The sequence below is a fragment of the Mustela erminea genome, chromosome 10, assembly GCF_009829155.1.
Source record: "Mustela erminea isolate mMusErm1 chromosome 10, mMusErm1.Pri, whole genome shotgun sequence".
Taxonomy (NCBI): Eukaryota; Metazoa; Chordata; class Mammalia; order Carnivora; family Mustelidae; genus Mustela; species Mustela erminea.
The window spans coordinates 18562076-18583371 of NC_045623.1; the positions used below are offsets into that span (position 1 = coordinate 18562076).

General features: G+C 37.7%; 1 protein-coding gene across 8 annotated transcripts in view; it reads right to left on the reverse strand.

The window, feature by feature from the left end:
* Positions 1-21296, reverse strand: part of NTNG1 (netrin G1) — a 341042-nt gene that overhangs the window by 128950 nt on the left and 190796 nt on the right. For all 8 annotated transcript variants that reach the window (XM_032302443.1, XM_032302445.1, XM_032302447.1 and 5 more), the window contains exon 3: positions 20263-20903. In XM_032302443.1, the coding sequence (XP_032158334.1) occupies positions 20263-20903 (641 nt within the window). The remainder of the gene's footprint in view (positions 1-20262; positions 20904-21296) is intronic.

The following is a 21296-nucleotide window of genomic DNA, read 5'->3' on the forward strand; positions in this document are numbered from 1 at the left end:
ATAATCTATTTTAAATCGTTAGCTCCCCTCCATTTTAATAACGAATTCTGGCATCAAGCAGAATGGAAATCAGATCCTTGATACTATCCAGATTTTCCATATAGCTTTTGAACACTGAGTTTTAATTCCCAGATAAATAAATGAGACTCAGTCAAACATTTGGAGAGATTTTCATGATCGAATCTACAACACAGGAAGGGATCACATTGTGTTGTAGATTTGATCATGAAAGTCTCTCCAAATGTTTGAATGCAATCCCTACCCCTCTGTTGGAATTAATGAGTCTTCTTAGAAAAGAAATGTTAGAAGTGACATTTTGGAGCTACTCTACGAACATCTGTGTTTGAACGATTCGGGACTGCTTTTCCTGATCGTAAAACAAAATGTATTGATCTGTTTTAACTAGATATTTTATTCACTAACGAAATTTTCCTGCTATTTTAAAGCAGAATATCACATTGTAAAGGACACAGCAAGGTTTTAAAAATGATCCTGATTACTGAGAATAAATAAATGCCTGCCTTCACCTAACTAGACACCTTGAACTTCATGACCCAGAGGAGTTTTCTGAACAGAAGTGAGAAAAGTGTTTTGGAGATGAGGACATCACCAGTATAAAAAAGTATTAAGAGAGGGCTATGAAATTCTGCTTTGCATCGCTCAGATATCTTTGGGCCCAAGAAGAGGGCCCAAACGTCAAAAATACAGCAGAGTGACAAGTTTGCTGACAAACACCTCATCCAGCAAATCTGAAAAAGATTATACCACCAACAGATGGAATGTGTCTGAATGCCCTCCCTGCTGGTGTGTTTGTCACTGAATACCAGCAGAGTGAACTGGGGAGGCCCCACAGGATCCTGCCAAGAAGGAAAGCAGCAATGACCCAAATGCACTTCCCTATACAAAAGACTCAAGGTTGATGAATACCATGCCTCCACAGCTGGCTTTTGTTGGCTCTTCATATTTCCCTGGGTGCCCTTTCCTCTCCTTTAAAAAAAAAGGGGGGGGGACCCTCAGAAAATCAGACTATAATTTTGGATCAAAGGAACGTTCCATTTATATTTCTACATAAAAAACTTTGGTAAATATCATCTGTGGTTTTAAGGAATCAATCCTCCTGTTCCCTGTAATTAAGTGGGAAAATGAATTAGTGAATGTTTCCAAACATAAACACTAAAAACAATAAATAAGCCTCCCTGGTGAAGTTTTCCTTTTGGAGGGGAAGAAGTAACAAAATTTAAATTAAATTAAAGTGGTGTTCTGGGAACCAAAGTGGTACTACAGCTCAATAAACTAATGTCATTAGACAACCTAGGTTTTGTTGTTGTTGTTGTTGTTGTTGTTGTTTTTCCTTAGGCTCCAAATCCAAATCCAAATGGGCTTTGTAAAGGCTCGGGATCATTGTCAGAATCCACTTCAACATTTGGGCTTCTCCAATTCCCAGCCAGCACGCTTTGCCTTTAAGGCATTGCCTGTCTGATTATCCTGCCAGTCTCCGCATCTCCTAATGGTTTTGTGTCACTTTCAAGTGCACCAGCCCCCTTTGGAAACTGACAAGTGTTCATTTTGAAATGGAGTCATCAAATGCGTGCAGCCTTCAGGAGGCGCCTCTTTTCATGAGAACAAACAAAGGGAAATGTTTTTAGTACAAAATCCCTTTTTAACAAATAAAAAGCTTGTATTGCACTGCAGGGCTGCCCACCTCCACAAAGCCCTGGCTCTTTTTGGTGGCCCTCAGAAGCAAGCTTTTCATTGTATAATTCATCCAGGGATAGAGCATCTGCTGGGCTAATGAGCTCTCCTGCAGCCTCTCCTCCTGCAGGCGAATCCCCAAAAGCACAGTCTTAAATCAGATACCTTAAAAGCCAAAAGAGAGAGGAGTAGGGTGGAAGGAAAAAAAAAAAAAAAAAGTAGGGTAGAGAAAGCCAAGTTAGCTGTAGGCCAATAATCATACCTTGCATCTGGCTTTAGTGAAGTTGTGTACTTGAAGATTTTCATCGACACAGTTAATTTCTAAGCTTGTTCTTTCATGGCCGAAGTTTTATTTTGAGTATTGTATCATTTAAGCACACTTCCAATGGATATTAATGTCATAGATCATCATGGCAGCTGGCTCTTAAATATACCGACAGCAACCTTGACCAGGAACTGATTAGAAAGGGCAGGATTAAGGAGCATTCCTTTTTTTGGCCAGAAAGTGGAGCACAACATTGGAAAGCTGATGGCTCTGATTCCTGTCCTATTACTAATTTTTCCATGTTTTACAGTGTCACTGGTGAGTCCGGCAGACATTATTAGGAAGCTATGTGACAGCATCTAATAAAGTATGTTGGGAGAGAAATCATGGCTCCCTTTTGCACTGATGATCTTTTGGAGAAATACAGTATTGTGGATTATGGGAGGTGGAGGTTGCAAACACTGATGATACCCATGGCAATTCATCATCAGCCTGCAACCTGCCAGTGATCTACAGCTATAAAGGAACAGCTTCCAGGAGGGACAGGGATGGAGAGTCTGTCTGATTCGTGTTAGCAGAGATGTGCTAGAGAGGATCGCCTGATTATTTATTGGATGCTCTAAAACCCTGATTATTTATTGGATGCTCTAAAACACACTTTTAGGACACTGTAGGTCTCCATGCAGTGGGAGGCCTCCATAGGATAGTCTGCCTTTAGAGGTGTCCGATGGGGTTGCATGAAAACAGCATAGGCTGTGTTATGAGTGCTTTAGTGATGAATCTGTAGAATTCAAAAGGCCAGAGGAGCATTCGGTATGTTGGGGTTAACGGAGGCAGCTCATTTTAGAAATTTGGTATTTGAGTTTTTCAACATCATCCAAAGTAGGTTCACCACATTCTTTTTAACAAACTCTCCAGCACAGAGCAGATGGTTCCTCTATTAACAACCATTTGCATCGAACATATTGCAATGATTTATGTACCACATGCCATTGAGCAAAGCAAAAACATTCAGTAGCGACTAATTAGTTGAGTGTAAAGACACATATCTCAATGTACAGAGCCCTCCTCTGCCTGTGTTTTTCATTTTTTATAGTTGAGTGTTTTATTTGTGTGAAGCACTTAAATCTGAACTATGACATTCATCTTTCAATTATGGTAATGGTGTAATAATCTTTCTATTAATGCTTCGGTTCTACTTTTTTGGAGGGGGTGGTTATGATTTGTGTGTCAGAATTTCCCTTGGGACTGATCGGTCAGTCACATTTTATTATTAAGTGTTAGAATGCTTATAAGTTACTCCCAAACCCACCAAAACACTTATTTTAAGAAATCCACTTTGCCTTTAAAATAGAATAGAATATAGACTAGAGATGAAATAAGACTACTAATCAAAAAAAGATGATTTAGAGTGATTTTAAATGGATTTGACTGTCATTTATTAATACATAATATCTTTTGTATATTTTCTCCACTAAGTTGTCCACTCTAGTGAGCCCACATAATTTTTTACCTTCAGCTGCTAAAACTCTTTTCCAGTTCTTTCACGACTCATGGACTTGCCCCTAAACTGAATATAGTTCTTAAGATAGTAATGCCTGAACTTCCCCAGGACATGGCGGAATTTGCTGCCTTTCCAAAGCAGATTCACTGAAGCCAGAGGGAAAAAACAGAACTACAAATTACATTAGTTATTACATTCTGTGGAAAAGGAGTTCTAAACTCCTTCCCTGTTTTAGATGATCCTGGGACATTTTCTTCTCCTTTTTGGTGACCAACAGGGTCAAGAGACATTGCAATCCTGTTACTGTGTGTCAAGGTGACAGTGTTAGAACTATAGGATGAACCAATGAGTCTTCTATAACTATAGTTTTCATTTTCAAGAGTTACCCATGCAAAATGTCAAAGTAGGCCATCCATCATCAGGGAGGACAAATGCTCGTCTGCAACCCAGAGGAAATGGGGTATAATATAACAGCACTTACCCCGGACTCAAGGAGCCAACCTTAGAAAACCTGAAGTTGCTCTGATCTTTTTACAATTCCCGGTTTTAATTTTCATGATCTCTACTGAGGGAGAACCCTAGAAATACGGGAATGATAAATTTAACCTGCTTCAGTCTTCAAAAGGAAAGGAAGCAATAAAGGCAGATAACGTAAGTGCATTAATGAAGGAACGATAGAGTATGAATTATATATTAGTGTAAACAGTCCAGCAATATAAGAAAAGTGGAAAGAGTTAGTAGACAAAAAAATATTAATGGTGAATGTTGATAGGGCCAGTATGTTGTAGTAAGACAAAGAAAAAATAATTGAAAACAAAGCAAAATTGTTTTCAGAGTCATAATATTCAATTGTAGTTACCGTCCTGGGCCCATGACAATAATCACCATTTATTTCACATGTACTTGGATTTTATATACATTCATGATCTTTTAAAATAACTCATCTATGTGGATAGCATTTGCTCCATTTTATAGATGAGTGGGACTGAAACTCTAAGATATTTATGTTAGGAAATTTTTCTGAAGTCTAGCAGGTAGCGAGTGGTGGAGTCTGGATTTGAACCTCGTTCTGTCCTACTGCAAGCTTCCTCTGCTGCCTCTCCATGTAAACCAGAGTTGGTTATAAGCGTATGCCTCTACTTAATATTTTCTTATTTTAGATTGTATCAAAGACTCAACTATGGTATGTAATTTCCTTTGGCATCTTATTTTGGCAGTAAAATAATATTGGAATCTTTATGTATGCTGTTGTTAGCAGCAAAATCTAATAGAATAATCAATATCAAGGAAAGGAGCAAATAATCAAATTGCAAAGAGGGACTCTTGGTTTAAACTCATCAATGCTAAGCAAATATAAAATGTGTAACCCTGAGAGATATCTTTTTGCTTCTGCAGGACTCTTGTTTTCCATAAATAACATTTATATTTAATGAAAACAGGATTAACTTTGTATTGAAAATTGAGCCTGTCATTCAGTCTGATTAAACAACATGCAGTCTTGCAAATCCACATTTTACTCAATATTTCTGTGTGTCTAGAAGTAACTCTACTGTGAATAAATTTTCTGGATATACCTATATTAGGGAGAAAGCATGTTTTCTAAGTGTGTACTGGGTCTAAAATAAGACATTGTCAACCATTAGATCTTATTCAATCATTTTTAATTGATTAATAACAATTTCATATGGTTCAACCTGATATAAGGAGGTGATTGTTTAGAAATAACCTTGATGAAAAAGAGACTATCAGAAGGTCCTCTAGAAACACCCCCCATTGTCCTCCTCCTTGGTGTTACCATAGCAATCTTATCTGTATCCCTATCACTGCAGAGACCACATTGCCTTATAATTTTCCTTGTGAATCAATCCATCCAGATGGTAGCAACTGGAAGACAGAGACTGTGGCTTTTCATTTCTGTATCTCCATCAATTGGCACACTGCCAGGAACTAGTAAGCACTAAACATTTTAAGTGCTTGATTTGTTTGTATTGTATTTTGCGTTTTTGTTTTTTCCAGTTCCTGAAAGGGAGGAAAGGTAGGTCTTATTATTTTTCCTGTTACAGTGCTGGGATTAGAGTCCAAGTGATCTGATTCTCAATTAAATGATGTTTTACCCTTATTTATTTGTACATACCATCATGTTCTCAAAAAACCCTCATCATTTCTATTCAACTAAACATAACCAGTTATTCTGTTCACTTCAAAGACAAGCATAAATAATTCAAGTTGCAGAATGTCTGCCTTGCATTAACATGTTTAACCAAAGGGTTACTGCCATGTCCAAAAAAGACTCCTTTCCCTTTTAAATTATAGTACATTTCTGAGAGTTCCTGGGCTATCTGAAGTTTTTGTTACACATTATGGGATTTTGTACATTTTCCATTCTATGTGGTGCTCAGGTTAAGCAGGTGGTTGATATGCTCTCCTTTGATACCAACAGTGCTGACTCTTCAACATGCTTTCTCTTCCTCTAAGTGGGTGACTCTGGAACCAGAAAAGGCTCTCACTTCTTGGTTGTGATCTGCTAACTTCCCAGGCTCACACTGGCTAGGGAAGTGGGCAGAGCTGTGAGAAACAAAGAGCATTTGAATGACTTTGGTGAGTTGGAGACATACCTCTGAACCAAGAAGGGCAGGTGCTCTACCCCATATTCTCTTTGATCTGTAAGCAGCCAGGAAGGTAGGCTACGAAAAGTGCTTCTGAAGTGAATGTGGATGAGATTTCCCAACTGATCTGCTCATCCTGGGTAGGAGTGCAGAAAAATGCAACACGCTGTTAAAGACTTCTTTTCCAAGTTCAGATATCCTGAGAAACACCATTAATTTTTTTTTAACGTATCTTTCCAAAGGAAATAAAACATCCCCAAGATATTTTAGTTATTATGATGGCCTCCACCTGTCCTCTGGTTGTTCAAGCCAATAAAAGAGAAGATTTTCCATCTGGGTTTTAATTGCACCCCCTTCCCCATCATGCATGAGAGAGATTGAGGCCTGCTCCTATGGGAAAACTGGAAAAAAGGAAAAATCATTCAATGCCTTTCCTTTCTTGCAAATATTGACTCCTTTCCAGTATCTGCCTGCTTCTTGTCATTCTCTAGAATCTTCAAATGTTTTTACTTTTAGTCCAGAGTTTGTAGTTATTATTGGCAAGAGAGTTAGCATGGCCATTACAAGAAGAAGAGCACTTGCTCTAGTTTTGGGAGGTGCTTAGAATTATCTAGAAATCTTGGAATGGGGAAGTGAGGTACTGAGAGAAAAGATATCTTGCCTTGGGCTCTTAGAGGCTTGCATAGGTAGGTTTCCATTCCAAGTTCAGGCAGATCAGTCACAACTTAGGAGTCTTAGTCTTAGGAGTCTTAGTCCCAGGATACAGGATCTGCCTTCCTCCAGCAGTATCAGATTGTTATCAATATTTCACACTGCAGAACTGGCTGGGTTGAGATGATGGCTCCTTTAACCACACACTAGGGAGTGCCCATGGGGTCCAGGGTGGGGAAATGGGCCAGTCAGAGGTATAGTTCAATGCATAACTTATAATTTTTTAGGGATATAGTATGTGGGCTTTCCTTTGCATTCTTTCCCCACCATGCGAATATTAGGGATAGGCTTGCTTCTCTGTATTAATATTATTATTATTTTTAAAGATTTCATTTTTATTTATTTATTTGAAAGAGAGAGCATGAGCAGAGGGAGAAGGTGTGGGAGACAGGCAAGCAGACTCTATGCTAAGCAGGAAGCCTGACCTGGGGCTCGATCGCAGGGTCCTAGGATCATGACCTGAGCTGAAATCAAACTTTTAACCAACTGAGGCACCCGGATGTTGCACTTCTTTGTGTTATTAAAACCTGTTTTTCAGATTTATTTCTTCCTTTCTGTATTCATAGCCATCACCTTTCATGATGGTTATTACTATAATAAGGTCCTTCTGTCAAGCCATTTTGTACACAAACAGTAGTATAACCTTCTTAGTGTTTAAAAAAAAAATTGTCATCCTCCCCAATGCCTAACACTCTACACAGATTTACAGTTGTTCCTCATTGCTTATCTCTAGTATGAAATCAAAACAGTCTGATATTAAAAATCCTCTACTACTGGGGCACCTGGGTGGCTCAGTGGGATAAAGCCTCTGCCTTAGGCTCAGGTCATGGTCTCAGGGTCTTGGAATCCAGCCCCACATTGGACTCTCTGCTCAGCGGGGAGCCTGCTTCCCTTTCTCTCTCTGTCTGCTTCTCTGCTACTTGTGATCTCTGTCAAAAAAATGAATTATATCTTTAAAAATCCTCTACTACTATTATGATGCCTGTCCTTTAGGCCCACTTCTCTAATTGCTTTTTATCTTTCTTCCACACAGAGAATGCCCTCTGCCTATTAACTATTTGCTTGACAAAATGTTATTTCCTCCAACTAGCATGGAAGCCCCTTCCAAACTCAAAACACTGCTCAACATCTTTCTTTATCTCAAAGCCAAGAACAACATTAAAAATAGCAAAGGATTAAGAATGTTATATATCTTAGAATTTCTATATTTTATTTTGTTGAGACAAGAAGTATTATATTTTTTCTGTTACTTATTTTTACTTTTTATGTGTTAAATATACATAACAGAATTTACCATTTTAACTATCTTGAAGTGTATGGTTTTGTAACATGAAGTATATTCTCATTGTTGTGGGACATTCATAATTGTTATTGTTGAGTTAAAAGTTTTTCTATACTCTAGATATCAATTATTTATGATATATGATTTGCCAATATTTTCTTCCATTTTGTGGGTTGCCTTCCACTCTTGATGGTGTCCATTAATGTGTAAAAGGTTCTAATTTTGATGAAGTTTAACCTATCCATTTTTTCTTTTATTGCTTATGCTTTTGGTGTCACATTCCTGAAATGATTGCCAAATCCAGTATCATGAGTTTTTTCCCTATGTTTTCTCCCAAAAGTTTCATACTTACAGCTCTTACATTTAGGTCTTTGATCCATCTTAAGTTAATATTTTGAGTTAATATTTGATGAAGTATAAGATAAGGACCTAAGTTCTTTTTCTTTTCTCTCTCTCTCTTTTTTTTTTTTTTTGCATGTGGATATCCAGTTTTACTAACATCATTTGTTTGAAAGACTGTCTTTTCTCTTTGATGGGACTGGCTCCCTTCTTGAAAATCATTTAGTGTTATGTACAAGGGCTTATTTCTGGATTGTATTATATTCTATTTCTCTATTAAGTCTACTTGTTTTCTGATACACACTGTTTTGATTACTATGGCTTTGTTGTAAGTTCAAAATAAAAAAAAAAAAGTGTAAAACTTCCAACTTCATTCTTCTTTTTCAAGATTATTTTGGGTTTTCAGAGTTACTTGAGATTCCATATGAATTTTATGATGGATTTTTCTACTTCTGCCAAAAGTGTCATTGGGATTTTGACAGAGATTGCTTTGATTCTTGAGAACACATGGGGTAGTAGTGACATCTTAAGATTTTCCAACTCATGACCAGGAAATTTCATTTATATTCTCCTTCAATTTCTTTCAGCAATATTTTGTAGTTTTTAGTATACAAATCATTTGTCTTTTTGGTTAAGTTTATTGCTAAGTATTTTATTATTTTTGATGCTATTGTAAATGGTATTATTTACATAATTTCCTTTTTGGATTGTTCATTGTTGTTATATAGAAACACAACAGATATTTGTGTACTTGTGTATTTGATGTATTTATGTATTTGTGTACTTTATCGTTAAAACTAATTTTATTCAATGCTATGTTCAATGAATAAATTGTGAAAAATACAGAAAAACAAAAATGAATCAAATTATCCACAGTTCCTCCACTTTGAGCTAGCTAGCCATGCAATATGTTCTTTCATTTTCTCTCTCTCTTCTTCTCATAACTATTAATATTTTTAGTCCTCTTTTGCTGCTTAAGAGTATATAATGAACTTGAATTATTTTAGTTAAGACATATGTTCATAAAAGGTCACTGCCTGTTTCCTTGTCTCCTTAGCTCAAATTTTTTGAAACCCAGCACTGGCTCTATCAATATTTAAAGGCCTCATTTACAAATTGTAAGATGACTGTTATATATTTTTTAACTACTTAGTTGCTGAACTCAGGAGGCAAATGTCGTTTGAAGATAGCTTTGGGATAAACAGTGCTATTGTGATTTCACTAAATACTTCTTGGGGGTGGGTGGAAGAGTCCAGTTCTTTTCATGGACTTGTTCTCACCCAGGAAAGAAATTATGAATCACGATTTTGGTCTTAAAGCACCAATCAGACAATAATAAAGGAAACGTGTGTGTCTGAGTGGAGTAATACTCATGAATAGATATATATGACTCTGTTATCTGAGGTAGATAAATTTTATTCTCTATCTTTGGTCAATTTGTTGAAGTCTGAAACTTTGCGATTTTAGCATTTTAGATGAAGTGGCATTACCAAAACTATTGGGCTTAGCTCTAGATCCTCTGTAGTCTTATGTAAGGAATACACACTGGTGGTCACAGGATGCCAAGTGAGAAGTGTGTAGATACTTAGAATTGTTGGTTTCCATGCTGCTCAAAAGGGTATTCCACACACATTCACTTAACCCATCAATAAATATTTGTTGAATTCCTACTATGTGCCAGGCCCAGTGCTAGGCACAGAGGACAGGTCGGTGAGTAAAATACAACAAGTCCCATCTGGGCCTAATTTTTAGTTATGTAACATTATCATCCTTGGTTAGTTGGTTTAACCATTCTGTTTCACATCCAAAAAAAGAGGGAGTTAGATTACATTATGTCATGGTTTCTTTCAGTTCTAAAAGAAATGATTTTGCAATGCTATGATTCTATTTGGCATACACACTGTCTATATAATTCCAGTACAGGAGGAATTCATGATGCTGTCTATTTCCAACCTGACAAATTGCTGACCTCTTAGACTTCCCCCTCCCATCATATCTTGACTCCCCCTCCACCTACTGCTTCTCTGTTCCCAGCAACACTGGAAGATTAATAATTACACATGGATGTCACAAATATGTTGTAAGAGCTTCACTTTCTTGATATTCTACTAAAACCAAATGAGTAAAAGCAGCCAGGGCAGCAATCAATTCCTAGACAAGGTGATATCCCTTAGCTGTATACTATTTTTGGTTTTACTGGGCTCTCATTTGTTATTCATTAGCATTCCTAAGGAGCAAAAGAAAGGCAACATGCATTTAACTAAAATCAGCCTGTGGTTTCCAGAATATCTTCCAAAGCAAATGAAAAAAAAATTAAATATGAGTTAATCTTATTTTCCTTTAAATACATGATTTTAGTTTATTGCTGTAATTAGAGTTTGAAAAAGCTTACATTTGAGAGAAATAGAAATCTTCCAACATCTCTATTTATCTCTGAAACAGACCAGATTGTACCACTTGGCATTTCATTTTTTACATCTTTGCATCTTCCATCACTATTTCTTAAGCTTAGAAACAAAACAAAAATATCCCTATCTATTCCAATACTGTACTTAATTTCCTATAATTCTTAAAGAAAGATACACAGTACACCCCAAGGTTCAAAAAATAAGAGCACAGTTAAAAAAAGAAAGGTACTTCCTATCAAGGCCATACTTAAGATAGTCTCATTTTTTCACCCGGTGTAGCAACAATATAGGGAAGATGATAGCTAAAATTAGACCTCACTGCAAAATATCAATCTGTTCTTAACACTGCAAATAGTTCAAACACACACTCTCACACACACAAAATGTTTTCATTTATTTCCTTAAATCATATGAAAAGTCCAATAGCATTAGAGACTGAAGTAAAGGGATTTTGTTACCCTGCATGATTTCTATTGATGCTAGTTATGGTATTAATAGATGTTTTTGGCTAAGTTTGGAAGGGTATGGATAAATAAAACGGAAATGTTTCTTTATCATAGGATATTGCAGGGCCTTTAATTTGCTAATATACATTGTAATTCTCCTAGAAGGAAATAATGAAAACATTTTCCAAATGCATTTGACCCTATGATCTTTGTATGAAGAGTAATTCTCAAAAACAAATGCAGTGTAACATTCTTATTTTGTAGATGAGGAGACTCTGCTCGTAGTGCTTGGGACGTGCTCTGAGAATACAGAATTAATAACAGAGCTAGAGCTAGAACCCACTTCTCTTGACCCCCAGCCAATGTTTCCTTCTAAAGTAAGACAAAAAATGATTTAAGGTCCTAATGTTTTGCTCTCTGTCTTCTCAATATATTCCTAACACAGTATCAGTTGTCTTGGGTACAGGTCACAAAGCAAAAAAGAGCTGACACAATATTCTGGATTGGGATTTGTGGACCGCTGGGATTTGTGAGGCTCCTATACACAGATTTAAGACCCACTCTGGGGGTGCCTGGGTGGCTCAGTTGGTTAAACGATTGCTTTCTGCTCAGGTCATGATCACGGAGTCCCAGGATTGAATCCTACACTGGGCACCCTGCTCAGTGGGGAGTCTGCTTCTCTCTCTGCCCTTACGACGGCTCGTGCTTTCTCTTTCTCAAGTAAATAAATAAAATCTTAAAAAAGTAATAAAAAATAAAACCTAGTCTATCCATTGACTCAATGATTTTCAAGTGGGAATTTCAGGAGCAAATTCATTTCCCAAAACAAGCATTTTAAAATTTTCCTTTCCCCATTGCCACAGATTCAGTGGCCTTATTCAGATAGTTTTCTTACCTATAAAAAGGACACAGAAATAGCAACCATTTTATATGCAATGCAGTTAGTTCTGGTTAAACTAAAATATTTAGTTCTAAAAGTTACTTACTTGAAATATAGACCTATATTGCAATGAAATCAACATATTCACACAATCAAACTGATATGATAAAACCCATTACTATGAAAAAGTCCATGACATTAATACATTTATTCTTATATCTGGAGAATGAATGGAAATGGTGTCTCTACTGGATAACTGATTACATATATGCACAAAAACTCTTCCACTAAATATAAACCAATGGCCATGACCTCCTAAGTTGTCAGGAAATAACTCTGATCCTAGGGACAAAGAAAACAGTGAGACCAAAGATGTCAACCACTGTCTTAGAATTAAAAGCATGGCTCCAGAAGTTGGACACCAGAGTTGAGCGCATCCCTGTTTTCCATTATTGGGGTATGCCGAGATAGCCAGAATATAGCTTCTTACACGAATGCTGAAGTAAGTGAGGGAGGAAATTATTTCACTCTTTAATTATGTGGTATTTTGCCTAACTATCCTTTTGTTTCTTAAAAAGGAGACATCTTTCCTTTAATGACCCACTAGTTTAAAAAAATCTATGGCACTGGAGAATTAAGGATAAGGAGACAAGCTCTTAAACTGGGTTGTTTTTCTGCACACTAATGAAGTTCATAATTTAATTGGAGGAATTATTAGATACATTCTCTCCTTATAATGGTACAAACCTCAGAGGAAAATGAGCTGCTTATGCATATATTCTCCTTATAATTCAAGAAATCCTCAAGGATTTAAGAAATATGTTCCAAATCAGAATGGCACTCAGTTGTCCACTTAAAATGGGTTTATACCATAAATCTTGATTCTAAGCATTGCCACTGGAGTTAAGTAGCAATTCTTTTGTGTTGTTTTTTATTTTTTTATTTTATTTTATTTTTTTAAAGATTTTATTTATTCATTTGACAGAGATCACAAGTAGGCAGAGAGGCAGGCAGAGAGAGAGAGAGAGGAAGGGAAGCAGGCTCCCTGCTGAGCAGAGAGCCTGATGCGGGGCTTGATCCCAGGACCCTGGGATCATGACCTGAGCCGAAGGCAGAGGCTTTAACCCACTGAGCCACCCAGGTGTCCGTTTTTTTATTTTTAATTAAGGTTACTAAGCTTTTATTTGAGTGCTCTTATTTATTGAACTTCATTCTTCCTTTAAGATATTTGAAATTAAAATTTATTTTTTATTTTTTATTATTTTTAAAGATTTTATTTATTTATTTGACACAGAGAGAGAGATCACAAATAGGCAGAGAGGCAGGCAGAGAGAGAGGGGGAAGCAGGCTCCCTGCTGAGCAGAGAGCCTGATGCAGGGCTGGATCCTAGGATCCTGAGATCGTGATCTGAGCCAAAGGCAGAGGCTTAACTCACTGAGACACCCAGGCGCCCCTGAAATTAAATTTTAAAAATTTGGATGGTAAAATGGTTACGTATTCATTTAACTTGAAAAAAAAAAAAGACTCGAGCATAGGATCATTGACTGCGAATTTATGAAATAAAGTAGTACACTTATTCACTACAGTTCCAGAAGAGATAATGTGTACTAATATACGGAAGTTAAAAGGAAAAGCACATTATTCTCAATTGAAAGGTAAATTCTCTTAAAGTAAGTAAGGGTAGCTGGTCATTTCCAAGTTTATCCATTAATATCTGTGGTTTGTTTTGTGTTTAATGATGCCTCTTAAGCAGGAGTGGTTGCAGGTATTAAGTTTGTGGAAAAATATGGGGGGAAAGTAACATTTAGAAAATTGAGTTCATTTCTTTACTTTTTTGCTCCCCTCAGAAAATAAGAAACTAACATCAGAATTTTATTTTAGCTGTGAAGCACTTAGAACTAACAAATAAGCACCTAGATCTGACACAGAAATTAGTTATGTGTTAATTGGATATATTAGTCCAATCACACATTATAAAATTGATAAAAGTGAGTTAAGAAGTTAGGGTTTAGATAAACACACAGCAATCTGGCAGAGTGAAATACAGAGCTGGGAGTCATAGAGAGAGTGACTCCCAGAACATTCCAAGAAGGGCAGAGCCACAAGACTCACTGATTCGTTGTTGCCATTGAAAGACGGCCCCTTTGGGAACATTCTAGGTCTTCTGTATGGATTGAACTCACTTCAGGCTAGTGTGGCTGGAAGAGCATAATGTAGACAGTATGAGGTTTGTAATTAGCAGCATGCTTTGTCACTTTATTATGTGTGGTTTTAAAAAAAAAAAAAAAAGCATGGAATTTCTCTGTTCCTTGGTTTTCTCATCTGAAAAATGGAGTTACGTACCTGCCTGCTTCACAAATTTCTTGTGAAGATTCAAAAAAAGAAGGTACCTGTCAAGAACCTTGTAACCGGAGTGCCATACAAATGTAAAGGGTCGGGGTGCCTGGGTGGCTCAACAAACGTAAAGGGTCGTTACTTAAATATTAATGGGGGCTATTGAATGACCTTAATTCATCCTTCTTTTCTTTTCCTCCTAATTCCCCGATTATTTCTCAATTTCTAACAGAAATTACATCTTACATGATAGTATTCCAGAGTCCTGTAAATGTTCTATAAGTGACCATAGTTATTTATAATTACAAGGGAAGACACCCTATTATATCATTGTCCTCCATTCCCTGAACTTCAACCATCACAGGGAAGGTGGTAATTTTCAAACTTAAACTTCTATCTCAAATGTCTCCCTGCAACAGCAGAGCAGTACTTTTAAATCGTTGACTGGACTCATCATTGGGATTCCTACCAAAGTATTTCCTTCAGCCCTTCTTTATTCAAAATCTGATTGGTCACCAAGTCCTATTGACTTTGTACATAGCTCTATCAAACCCTTATGTGATGATGACTTTTGTAGGATTTAGAGAGATTTTCTGGATTCCCCATTTGGGCATCAGGACTTGGAGTTACAGCTGCTCTCCTGCTGAGCCACGTGGCTGCTGTCCTTGTCTTATGCAGTTCCTCACTAACTGCAGCCGCACTGAAATACCCTCTAGTACCATTGCTTTTCCATGATTCTCACTTGCATTTCGTTGCTCTATGAGAATCCACATCATTTTAGATTTCCTAGCACATGGGGAGCTCAGAGGCCAAGATGCCAGAATCCTTCACTGCTTCTTGGAGACGCTGAAGATCCACAGAGAGAAGATGGAAGGGCTTCCCCAGGATTTGTCCACTCAGGTCAGTTCTCAAGTATCTGGATTTCATTAACAGGCTGTGCTGTTCTTAAGCATAACTGGTCACCTAAAACAGCCATTCCACCCTGGCTACTTGGCATTCCACAGCACTGATTTCAAGTTGCCATGCAAATGTGATGTCCTCATCAAAGTTTTTCCTAGGCTTTGCAGATTATATTAGTAGAGCCTTCCCTGTCATCATATTCATGTGGCAAAAGCACTGGACCCAACTTGCTTTCCTAACCCAAGTCTGTGCCCATTCTGGTTTCAGCTCCTTGAGAGCATTGGCTATGTATGCCTTGTGCATCTCTATATACCTACTATCTAAGCCAGCATCCATTCCAGTTTATCTTGTTTATTTTGGGGAAAAACAATGGGGCACAGAAGACAAAATCAATTCTGTAAACAGGAAGGGACAGCTAACTACCGGTGAGGTGCTTGGTCTAACAGCTAACTACCTGTGAGGTGCTTGGGCTGGCACAGCAAGGGTTGTAAGAAATGAATAAACACCACAGAGAAAAAAAATTATGATAAAAATTATGAAAAAAATTATTGATAGTTATGTTCAGAAATATTGTGTAATGAGGCAAGTAATGGAGATATGGGTTAGAGTTTTCTAGGTCACTGAGAAAAGTTCTGACAATTCCATCCTAAAGTTTTTGAGGCTGAAAAAGATTTTCTAGTATCTTATGTCTGAAATCAGTAGCCTGATACATTGCTGGTAGCACATCTTACAGATAAATGAGCACATTGTCAAATGTTCGCTTGTCTTTCAGATTTAACAATTATTATAATAAGTCACATTGCTTTCTTGAAACTGTTCATCTCAAAGAAACAATAAACAATGCTGAGTTAATAGATTACAAAACCTATGCATCTGACAAAGATAGTGTTCAACTTTTCCACTAATTTAATTATGGAAAGCTTAGAAGGAAACAAAATATTTAAAAATCAAAATTTCTAATTGTGTAACTAAGAAAACATTTTGGACATTATCTATATTTAACAGCCTATGAATGGAACTCCCTGTCTGTATAAAAAGATGTTCAGAACAAATATCTACTGTTCATTCTCCTCTCTCCTCTCATCTGGGTAGATTTTATTTATGCATTAGACGACCTTTTTGGCCATTAGAACCATCTTGCTTCAACAGTTAATTAACACAAGTACCATAATTTAATACAGTTAATGCTACTTGATGCCCTTTAATGTACCTTCCATTAGTGATATTATTGTAGTATTACCCTGTAAATTAAAATGAGATCAAGACTAAGAGAGCCACTCTTTAATTAAGGTACTGGCACACTGCACTCGTCTATTATTCACTAGAGAAAATCACCCTGATTTACTGAAGTAGGACAACCATAAGTCAGAATTAGTCCATGAAGATTATTAGGTTTATTGAACAATGTAAGTACTATGGAGTCGCTGAGATTGCCAACAGCCATGTTTCCTCTTTTCCCTCCATTATCTTAATAAATACACAATGAGAGGGAGTAAATGGAAGCAAAATAAGTATGCAGCCAAAGAGGCATAAAATTTTTATGATGGGATTATAGTTTTTGTCACCAGTAAATAGGTATGTGATGTGTGGCATGCTAAAAGGAACATAAATGCTACATTCTTCTAATAACGATCAAAACATTACTTTTACACCAAATAGTAACCAGTATGAAACACAAAGGCCGTGTGCACACGTGCATGAGAAGCTGAGAACTGGAATTCATTGTCAATTCAAAGATTCTCTACCTGTGTTTGTTTCATAGCTGAAAAATCTTATATTGTTTGTATTATATCTTTTATGGATATCTGCCCGCTTTGCCCAAATAATTCACACCAATTCCCACATTACAGTGTGGGTAGTAGTGGAGTAAAAAGTCAAAAAGTATCCTTATTATGATCAGATATATTCATATAATGGCGTGTTAAATGCTGCAGTCATTTCAGGGAGGGTTGAAAGAGACAAAGGCCTGTTACATTTTGGAAAGTTTCTATTGATGACGTCTTTGAAAAGGAACCCTTAGAACCTTCCTTTGGGTATCATCAATTAATATTCAATCTTTCTACAGATGATTTGCTAGCTATGAAACAGACGACCTAGACCACTAATCCTACTGAAGTTTTCAAGGGTAAAATGTACAGATGAGCTTCTGTACTGAAAGGTTCATGCACCAGGGGCTGCTCAACCGCTCTCTTTACGGCCTCCATTTCCCTTATATAACTTAAAAGCTGGAGATACGCCTGAGCCGTCAGGCCTTGCTTCCTTAGTCTCACCCCTAAGATAAAAATACCCCAGCCATCTGGTGCCTAGCATGGTACACACCAGCATCAGTTTTGCCCTGAGATATTTGGACAGAGTTTAGAGGTGACAGAGGGGGCCCCTATGGAAGGAGCTCACCTCTACTGGACCTTTCCCTCTTGCCCAGCTGCTTCAGGAAAAGACGGTAGAGGTGAGTCCCAGAGAAGGGAGGATGTCTCCTGCAACTTCCCCAGAGCCCATCAGATGCAGTTGGAGGGTACTAGCAGGATCATAGATAAAAGAAAACTGGTAAATCTGGTGGGAGTCTACTTTTCTAACATGCCACTTAATTTTAAGGGATAGTATCTGTGACTCCCATAGAGAAAGCATAAAAATTCCTGTCACTTTAAAGCATATTTACACCGTCTTTTTTAAATAATCAGAGGAAACAAAAATGAATGTGCAGGGGCACCTGGGTGGCTCAGTGGGTTAAAGCCTCTGCCTTCGGCTCAGGTCATGATCCCAGGGTCCTGGGATTAAGCCCCGCATTGCATTGCATCTGGCTCCCTGCTCAGGGAGCCTGCTTCCTCCTCTCTCTCTGCCTACCTCTTAGCCTACTTGTGATCTCTGTCTGTCAAATAAACAAATAAAATCTTTAAAAAAAAAAAGAATGTGCAGGAACACAAATAACTCCAACAATGTTTACTTCCTAACCAAAAGCTTCATACAACTGACTTCTTTACCAGTGGAAGATGAGACAGTGTTTGCAGAAGTTGGACTTTAAGGATTTTAGCTTGGATATAAACGTCTCAAACTGCAGGAAAACTGAATTAGATGATTTTATCTAACAGTGAAGATCACACTAGGATTCAAATTCAAACCTCAGCTTATGAATTTTGACACTTGTTCTTGTAAATGAAATGAATACTTGTTACTTTGTTATAGAATGCTATGGTTAACAATATCAACATCCATTATTTTTATATATTGTAGTCCCCAAGAAGAAGAACTGGAAACTGATGATCACTTACAAAAATATTTAGGAGTATAATGGCTACATTTTACTATAAATAGCCAATTCATATTTCAGGCCCCAGTCCCAGATTGTCCTCTGGTTGTGCCCTGCTGATCCGTAGGCCATCCTCTACACGCTGCAACCTCCAAGTTCAGTGCTGTACCAGTGCCTACTCCTTGCAGAAATACTATTCTGCTTTCAAGAAATCTTCATCATATGTCACCAAGATCTTAGTCAGCGGTTTTTAAAGAGGCTCCATTGCTAAAGACTCCTGACTCACCCGGGAGGAACATCCAGTTCCTGCTGCTTCCCACAGTTCAGAATCTGAAACCTCTACTACCACACTGAGGTCATGTCCACCACTCCATTCTGTGTGCCCATTACGACTTTCACCTTAACATCAGTGGCCTCTTCTTCCTTCTACTGTACAGATACAATATTATTATCAAAAAGATAGGTTGAGTGAACTCTCAGAAAGACCAGAGAGTCTCAACACTTCTCCGGTTTCTGAGGACTGGGCTATCTTAAGGAATGTTGGATGCCAATTCACTTAATGGAGCCTGCTGTATTTGTTTAAATTTTAGGATTGCCTAATGAGACCTATATGATTTATGAGCCATTTATATTCTTAACCTCATCTATTCTGACTTGAAGCTCTCTCAGCATTTTTAGAATGATTATTGCTTTGCTTTCTCTTTTTTTTTTTTTAATTTTGCTGTATACCTCACTGATTTTTGGTTTTCTCAACCAATGACTTCATGCTTCAACTACTGTCAGTTGGTTATTTGGTTACCAACCATACCACAGTTAAGAAATCTAGTTGAACAGCTCTACCTTAGAGGTCCTGATTCTTATTACCTGAGTTTTTCATTAAAAAGCATCCTCAAAATTCTTGGAAACTTGCTCCAGTGGATCTCTGATGTATTATGAAAACCAAAGATATGCCTGACGGTGACCGCTAATGGTTTTAAACTCTGGTCCATCTGTATTTGACCCCCAAAATGAAGGGAGCCTCCCTCAGGTCCATATTTAAGTGGCAGCATATCTTTTTAAGGCAATAACCATGAAAACCCCGAAAAGCAGAGTTCACTCCTTTTTAACAAATGCATTGTGCTTCCTAAGTGCTTTTGGTTTCGATTTAATAAATTTAAAGGGATATAACTCACAGTTCAGAAACTGTGCTTTGTGCAATGCAATGAAATTTAAACGGAGAGAGATACCATGTGGAAATCCTATCTGGCATTTGAAAATAATGGAAAGATGTATTCTTGTTTTTTGTTATCTTTTAAAGAGCAGCTGACTTTGTTCCCCCTGGCTTCACTGCCTTAAAGATTTGAGCCACCCCCTGATCTAGGGAGCTCCTTGGACTCAAATAAGATGCTACCTTTTTTTTTTTTTTTCCCTCCCCTTCTGTTTAAATTCTAAGAAATTCTGCTAGGTTCAGGTTCAGTGACAGTGAGTCTGGGATCACAAATTACTGCTGAGTAAGAAGGGTCTCAAATTTCTCCAGACCTAGCTCTAGACTGTGTTCCTGAGGAAATGTTGTAGTAGAAAATGGCTCATGTCTCTCTAACCTGTGGGACCAACATACTGGCAGTTTCTTTGAACCACCATTCTCATTCCAGTCAGACAGATGTTTTCTTACCTTCCGTGCACCTTTATGTCTGAGATCGCATAAAAGTAGCGTGCCAAGTGTAGCTCATCTACAAATATTTCCCCAACCGCTGGTCTCAAAAGCCTTATCCTCAGGTCTGTGACTGTAAAGAAATCTCTGAGTTTCTTGGTTGTATCCAGCTGTCCGTAGAGAGAAGCCATATTGCGTAGCCACGGTCCAGCAAAAAATGCAAACCTGTCTTTGATTTCAAAGTGGATTATTTTGCTATTTGTCATATATCCCGTAGAGTACTCTTCAGTGCAAATGATTTCTAAGACCGTACGCTGTGATAAATCCTTCACAGATTTGGGATCCATGTGAAAAGCGTCTAAGCAGTCTGTGGCATAATACTGGTAGGGTTGCCATGTTCGTCCATAATCGAGAGATTTCTCCAGGATCATTTGGTCAGGACGCCCCGATTCAAAGGTAATAACTATATTGTCTGTGAGCTCAATGGTTTTGCTCCAAGACAGAGTGATGTTAACCTGAAGAGGCTTGGGATATTCCTTCCAAGTAGCAGACTGCCAAAACGTGGAGGGATGTCTTCCTTCAAAATCAAACATCAGCTCAGGGGGGTGCGCCAGCTCTGGGGTGCTTGCATCACACTCATTATTGCACATGTAGGGGTTGCCCTATGGAAGAAGAACAGAAGAGGGTGCATCAAAACACTGGTTTGACACAACTCTTGCCATTGCTGTTGCTGAGTAAAAGGCTAGGAAGGAAGGAAAGGGTGGGACCCTGTTTGCAATAATCATTTTTATTTGCCCTCACTGGATTCTCCTCTTTAAAAGCTTTGAAAAAAAAAATGAGGCAATATGGTAATTTTCGTGTCTGGTTTCCTTCCATGGGCTTTAAGAAATAAAAACAGTTTATTTATCCCATATGTGTTAGACCCATAATGTGGCCCCAGAAGCACAAAGACACTGAGCAACTATCTAACAGCTCAATACCTCAGCGTCCTCTCAGAAAGATGCGTTAGAAAATCAAGGAAATCTCTCCATGCCTCAAGGACGTTCCTCAAGAGC